Source organism: Ruditapes philippinarum, unplaced genomic scaffold (genome assembly GCF_026571515.1).
Source record: "Ruditapes philippinarum isolate M1 unplaced genomic scaffold, ASM2657151v2 ctg2368_1_1_1_1, whole genome shotgun sequence".
In the NCBI taxonomy this organism is placed as follows: Eukaryota; Metazoa; Mollusca; class Bivalvia; order Venerida; family Veneridae; genus Ruditapes; species Ruditapes philippinarum.
In genome coordinates, this window is record NW_026852697.1 from 203481 (window position 1) to 211392 (window position 7912).

At 32.3% G+C, this 7912-nt stretch overlaps 2 protein-coding genes across 2 annotated transcripts; one reads left to right on the top strand and one right to left on the bottom strand.

Annotated features, from left to right (window-relative positions):
• Nucleotides 1-935: 935 nt before the first annotated feature.
• Nucleotides 936-7469, top strand: LOC132721355 (uncharacterized). The gene is made up of 2 exons (XM_060705645.1): nucleotides 936-1148; nucleotides 5250-7469. The coding sequence occupies exons 1-2, from the start codon at nucleotides 1003-1005 to the stop codon at nucleotides 6841-6843; spliced, it is 1740 nt and encodes a 579-aa protein (XP_060561628.1). The 5' UTR covers nucleotides 936-1002; the 3' UTR covers nucleotides 6844-7469.
• Nucleotides 1827-4319, bottom strand: LOC132721345 (uncharacterized). Its single transcript, XM_060705636.1, has one exon. The coding sequence runs from the start codon at nucleotides 4311-4313 to the stop codon at nucleotides 1929-1931; it is 2385 nt and encodes a 794-aa protein (XP_060561619.1). The 5' UTR covers nucleotides 4314-4319; the 3' UTR covers nucleotides 1827-1928.
• Nucleotides 7470-7912: the final 443 nt, after the last annotated feature.

Consider the following 7912-nt stretch of genomic DNA (forward strand, 5'->3'; position numbering starts at 1 on the left):
TAATCAAATTTTCTACCCGTTTTCCACACAGAGTATATTAGAAGAAAAAAATGAATCAAGGATCAAAACCCATTTTCAATAGTCAAATGGAAATTTTTTTTTGCTATTAAAATGTTATAAATTTTAGTAAAATTCTTTGCCCCATTTTCAGGTGTACACAGTCCAAGACTGAATAGAGACCTAGATACCCACAATAGACATGGCAGTCAAAACCCATTGAAACCCTGCCTTTGGTCTAACTATACAAGATAAAGCTCAAGGCATGACACCGCCTTTTCAAATGAGAGGTAAACATTATATTAAAATGTATAAATATATGTTTTTTCAAAAAAATTTCTTTACAAGGGGAAAATATAAAAATAACTTTAAAGATTTTCTATAAAACAAAGATTTTTTTAACCAAACATCCAGAAAGAAATGATTAAAGTGTAGATATTGTTTCAGCAGGTTATATTTATCAGACCCTTTCTTAATGATATAAGATATAAAATTTAAAAAAAGTATAGCCCTAAATAAATATAACAAATATACACTATAATACTTGAATGCCATGTAATTATTGTCTATTTATAAAGGCCATAGATGGTAGTAAAATTACTAACTTAAAAAAATGAAGGGAAGAAATAGAATGTCTAACTTTAAAAACATTATACCTTAAAGCTTGGCGTAATAAAAAATTAACACAGTTGTTTAAAAACATTCAAGATTTTAACTAGAAGTTACATCCACTTTTAAATACTAAGAAACTGAAGAAAATTGTATTTTTTGGACACACACTGTATTAATACTGTGTTCACCTGTGGTATTTGCTTACTCATACAATTTTATTTTATAATTTCATTGGGATTGTGTAACAGTTATTTAAATTACACATACATTTATATAAAATATCAGAATATTAAAAAATGAAATAAAGTATCATTCCTTACCATATTTTACTGTCATTTCAGAGCAGAAATTGACTGTAGGAACATCTTTCAGGCAGGTCAGCTTGGTGTGGCAATGTCGAGAGTAACCAAAGCAGCAGGTCTTCGTGTAATAAACTACCACCCACGATATGTCTTTCCACCACCCCAATCTGTAAAAGATTTCATGAATGAGATGTCTAATCCCACTGCCCCAGACTTAAAATGCTGCATTTATTACAGGTAATGTAGAATGACTTTTGTATGTTGATTTCATTTGCAAGTGTTTCTTATGTAGTTGTAGACTTTTTGGGAGGCTCATCTTAATACAGTTTGGAATATTATGATTGCTTACTAAATGCAACAAGAAATGGTATTTTATAAATTTGCAATGTAAAATAGGTATCACCTCTATTTAGCAATCATCAGACTAATGCGACCAGTACAAACAGTTTCAAAATTATTGTTTATATATGTGCTGAGTTATGCAATTAAAATATCTCAAAAACTATAAAAATGTTTCACTTGAAACTTAAAAAAGTCAATTGATTACATTTTTTTTAAATAATTGAATCATGCCCCATAATTATGCTTTTGCATTATCACAGAGTTATGCCCCCTTTGGATATTTTTTTGAAGTCAAATATCTAAATAGCTATCAAAGCTTTTTACTTAATTATTTTAAATAAATTTAATGATTTATAATTCATCATAAATTCTTTTATTGATAGAATAACTTCCCATTATTCTGAATTGAATATGAGATACATGTAGTTATGCTCCCTTTTCAACTTAGAATGTTTTGGCTTAGTCAGTTCATAAAGCTTTTATTGTAGTGTCAAGCACTGATAAATGTCAACCACACTATCTTTCTGAAAGCTCTTGTTTTAACCTGTATTCAGCAGAAACCTGTGTTGAAAAGCCAATTTTTGTGACTCCCTTGACTGGCTTCCTAACACAGGTTATACTGTATGAAATTAAGTTTTTGTGTTCCTATTACAAAATCACGAAATCCGCTTACCTTTATACTCTTATAACTTTGAAGTTTGAACTACTGCTGCTGGCCGTAGCTGGTGTTTTTTTCCTATTATTTTTCTTAAGCTGCACAGTGAAGGGGACTTCAGTCACACTCGAATGTCCTGCATTTGATTTCCTGGATACAACATTTTGACCTGTCAGTATACTATTGATGGTTCTTCTGTATTGCAGAGCATTGGGGTTACTATTTGCACCATTGTAAGTTGAACGTTGTTGATTAAAGATATTTTCTATTACGTCAGAGTTGATTAAAGCTGGGGTAATATGGATGTTGCTTGATCGTTTCAGTACTGTGCGACATAATAGCACAAAGCCTTGGATACAGGCTTGTATGTCTTCGTGACATTGTTGAGACATCAACACTTTTTTAGGTTTATTTTCTTTTTCATTTCCAAATTTTTCCCATTCTAAAAACCATACACTTATTTCATTTAGTGTCACAAGTCTGGGATCATTAATAGTTGTTATTGGTTTAAAATCGCGAAATATTGAGATGAGTTGGGATGTTTTCTCTAGAAGTTTAATTGCACCATCAAATATTTCTCCCTTTTCACCTAGTGTGTTCTTATACCTAGTAAATAAATTAAGCATTTCGGAATTGAGCACTTCCTCTGCAAGGTGGTTCCTCATTTTCTGCTGATTATCTGGGAACATGTGTTCATTAGAAAGTTTTCTATGTAATTGCAAGCTATTCTGTGTATCCCATCTATAGCAGTCTACAAACATATTCCATTGTATAGTAGAACCATTTATTAAAGTTAGATTACGAGTGAATTTTTGCTTGGTACCAGTTTGACTTATTCCACTCTTCAAAATATTATTTCTGATTTTTTTCAAAACATGTGAAATATCCATGGTGAAGATTACTGTTTGAGATGTCGTTGGACTTTTTGATGTAAATTTATAATTTAAGTTAGAGTTGTCACCAACACACAAATGCATAAAAGAGCGGTTACAAACTGCACCATCCATACATGTGTAAATTACATGAAAACCATATGTCCAAAGATGTTGCACTGCTTTCCAAAAAATGCTATATAACTCAGATGCCTGGACCCCATCACTTACAAAATGAGCAAAAGGAAAGCGGAACCCAGTTACTCCCAGAAACAGCATTTGCAGTATATGAGTCCCTAAAGTATTGTCTACATTTCCTTTTCTGAGGATGTTACACTTGTCCCCTTCCACACCCAAGTCAGTGAAACCCACTAACTCAACAACATCACCATTTTTTGAAATTTGTATGTCAGATTGAATTGACATCTCGTCAAATATGAGTCCTCCCACCATTCCTTCGTCAGGGATTCCTTTTCTTTTTGCTTCTTCGAACATCCATTCAAACATTGTATGATCAAAACCGGGATCTTGTTTCAGTTTACTTTTGTATAAAACTAGTGTGGATGCTGATGGAAGAATGAGAATCTTTGAAGACAACAGTAGTTCATAACTGTGTGGACTTCTATTATAAATCTGTAGGCATGTCCCTATAAATGATTTCGACCACCGCCTGCCTCTTGGGTCTCTTGAAATATTGTCTGATTGTTCTAAAAATAAGCTTACTAATTCAGGATTTGCATGTTTTAACAGGTGTTTAATTCTTGTAACTTTATCATCATTAACATCATTGCTTTGGCCTGAACATGGACTTTTATTTTCTTTGTCTGGGGTTGAAAATGTCATTGTTCTACAAGTTCTACATGTCTTGCTTTGTGAAGCAAATCCAACAACGCCATTACAGGTTACAGATCTAATTGTTCTTACTGCAGGTTTTGATTCAGAGACCTGAAATTTGTCCATTGTGTGAAACCTACTCATTAAAATAGATTGCTTGTGTATTATTCCTTCACAAATATGAAGGTTCTGCACTAAAGAACATACACCATTTATACTTGATTCACAATATTCAAATGTATTGTCAATGTCAATCTTACTCAAATCAACAATCCTGCCAAAAACATTAAGTTCCCAGGTGCCATTGTCATGGAATGATACTGTTTTAATCACTTTATTTCCATTGGCAATACAGTTGCTTTCTATATGACATGACACAATTTTATCTGTTGCCTTATTTATAGTGTATATGTGAGGTATTTGCTTCACAATATCTTCAAGAGAATATTCAGTTGATTTAATTGGTGCCATTGGCTTTAGAGAAACTCCTCTATATAATGTCAACCATTTACCACTATGTCCTCTCTTTCTTACACGTTTAACATGTGGAAAAATTTCTGTCAAAACTTCAATAAGCACTCTCATTCCAACAATAGGCTGAGGAGACCTGTTTTCTGTCTCTATTTGTTCCAGTTTATATGTGTTATATAACACATTAACTTCAATTTCACTTTCTGCATCAGAATGCAAACGTGACATTATCCTGGAAAGAGATATAATTATATTTGAATGCATTTGTTGTTTTGCTACAATTCTTTTTATTAAATAGAGGGAAGATTATTCCAAAAGCAAGAAAGATAGAGTTATGGTTCTTAAAGCAGCATGCCTCCAGATTCATGCTGATTTTCATGAAAATTTTGAAAATGTATTTGAATGTGTAATATTGTGAAGTAACCAAAAGGGAGCAATTTAAACGTTATCAATCACACTTACAAACCACGTAAAATACCATTAAGTGGTCAAAATATGCATAAATAGCCTTTACTGCATTAGTAACGCAGTCGAAATTTAGTTGTTAATACTGAAAAATCAGTCATTAATCCCACATTATCTGTAAAGTATTAATTGAATCTTGAAACCTTTTACTTTTCCTTACATCTTAGTACATTTTTCTCAAGTTTGACTTTATTGAAATATTTTGACTCATCTGGAGGCATGTAGCTTTAAACACTGTACTCCTCTTGTCATTTATTTATATTTTAAAGCTACTTTCCCACATATTGTTGCTTTAATTTCAATAGGAATGGGCATTAACATCACCATATCTGTTAACAGTTATAAAGCATGTGTAAAAGTAAAACTTATCAGTTTCCACCAGATTAACATGTATTAACAATTGTTTTGCTTAACTCAAAAGATGTGTAAATACCATTGCCTATACTTTGATCAATTTTTGTCAATATTTCAAAATAAAGCGTTGCAACGGTTTAAAAATTTAAAAACTTTTCAACAAAATCACCATATGGTTATGAAAACAAAGTTATTTTGCTGTTTTTAAATATTTACAAATTTTTTCATTGAATATATAGCTAGATACACTTTAAACAAACAATATCTTTCTAGGCCACAATTATTTATTTACATGTTTCATGTCATTTCTATAATATTAAAGTAAAAATATCTTTCCATTTACAGTACCCCAGATATTATTCAGTCGAGGATGGAGGTAGAATCAGAAAAATCCTTGACAGATGATGTCACTGTTCCAAAAAATGTTGACATAGAAGACATTGATATTGAAAATGATGAAGAAGAATTTGACAGTGAATTTGATAATGTTATACAGAATATAATTCATGAGGAAAATGAAGCATCAGATTTCAATATTCCACAAGGATTTGATATTGAAAGTGTCATGCAAAACATGACTTACAAAAAGGAAGTGACACAAACCCATACTATTATAAATGGAATTATCAGAGGTATTGATAAACCTAGGTTAACTAAGTTTGTGAAAAAAATGTTTCTAAAAATTGCTAGTTTTGTAACAAAATTAACTGGGAACAAGACAGCGTCATGTGGCATTCCAGAAAAAAATATTGTAAGCTTTTATCGGGAAGTGCATGAGTACAGTACAGGGGGTGATTATAATCTTAGTTGTTTAACATTGTTTGAGAATGAAGAATTTTCAGATAACCACATGATTGTGTGCTACAATGTATTAGAAGCAGTCAGGTTGTTTTTCCTGAAAGAGAAAGTTGATTTACTGGAAATAGGAAAGAGAAACATTATGAAAAGACATATAACTGATGCTTCAAGGGCACGTGTGCGTTATGTTGCAGGGTATTGTCTGGCATCTCTAAGGAAAAAATATACTCGTATGCAAAAAAGTCATTTGTGTGACAAATCTAAGCAGGGCCAGGACATTTATAATGATGCAAAGTGGATTGTTTTCATTCTTAACCTTCTACAAGAACATGAGTTCTATTTAAAAGAACACACTGAAGAGCCTGAATCATTAATCGATGTTGAAAGAAGACAGTACACTTCAAGAGGTTTAACAAATGTAAGTGACAGTCTTTTTAAATTTTTTGTAAAACTTACTGATGTCTGTTTAAACCTTTTAGTTCGTGAGAATCTTATGAAGTGTGGAAAGAACATGTATAAAAAGTGTTTTGAAATTTTAAACTCTGACTCTTTATTGTATGAACAGTTTGCAAATGTAATTGCAACAAGTTATTCAAAACAACCAATGGAGGAGTTTGGTGAAAATATGCAGGTTAGCATTACAGTTGAGAAAATGGTCCTCATTTCATCTCTTGTGAACAAAATCTTCAATGAATTTACAGAAAAATACCTTATGGTTCTTTTTGCACAATTCAGAAAAGATGTTAAATCAGCTTTTAGAATTGAGAAAACAATGGCACATAGAAAACAAATAAAAGCTTCTAAAAGAACAATTGAATCTCAACAAAGTTCTCAGCAACAAAACTCAAAAAAAAAGTCATTGGAAAATGTAAATTTGGAGCCTCAGCCAGGGTGTTCTACTCAAAATCTACAGATTGAGCCTCAACCAGGGACTTCAACTCAAGATGAACTGCAGTTAGACACTGTTGATGACTCAACTGATTTATGTCAATTATGTTTCACTGATAAAAATGATGAATGGATCCTTTGTGAGTCATGTAATGGTTGGTATCACAGAAAATGTGCAGGGTTAAAAAACGCTAGACAGTGGAAAAAATTCAGTAAAGAAGGAGTCATATGGTTGTGCAAAACATGCCAGTAAATGCTGTCAGTACTTGTACTGTACTCAAAAAGTCGTAATATATAAGTCATTTAATGTGTGCATTATTATTTACCAATTTGAACTCATTTCCTTGGTTTTCTACGCTTTATCGTCAAGAAAATTTATAAGCAACTATGTACTGTTTAAAAATTCCGCCAATATGCACATTGTTTACATGTGGCATTAACCCGGCTAATGTACTTACCGCTTTAACTTATACCGGGAACCATATCGCCTTGAGCGAGAACCAATGAAAGGACTCGATACACCGGCTGGTCACGTGACCGGGGTTTCCCAAGATGTCTACGTCGATGCAGAATTCTGCTCTGATTTGAAGATTTCGTTCTAAACAGGCGAATGTTGAGCGCTTCACGACTATTTGCGCAGGTAGGTAATAGAAACTATGTTGAGTTATTGTTTGCATGCGTTTGTTTGTACCTCCCCCATTTAAAATTGATATTTTACCCGTAGAAATTGGTGTTGCGACATCTCGTACGACTAAGCAATTTTGTGACTGAAGTGAACGGTTTTGAAAAAATTTCTTAAAATGGGCTAAGGGAATCAGAAAATAGTTAGTGTTTATCAATTGTGGATTGAATAAGCTATGCAACGCAGTATAGTTTTTGGAAATATTTTATTTAATAAGAGGAATAATCTCGCATGAACTTGTGGTTGGTCGAAAATTCTCTATTTAGCGAGTAATGCCCCTTGTCTATATTTATATACATATTATAAGGCTATGACTAAAAACTCATTTTAAGGTCACTATCAAGCAGTATATACCATCCAAACACTGTGTGGGCCCCCTGTGTATTTAATGTGTGGCCTTTATTTTACGCAAGGATTTAGAAAATATTAAATTGTCTCCCGAATCTACATAAGTCAGTCTCAAGAGCAAAGCACTCTTTTTTTATCAAGAAGCATCCAATAGGAAACCCCTTAGTATTCTTATTTCTTCTGTAACAAAATACCATAAATTGTAGGGATGTTTTGGTTAATATTATTATTTTGATTTTTGCTTTTTTTTTTCAATTTCTTTTTTGCTTAGTTAGAATGTATTTGTTATAGA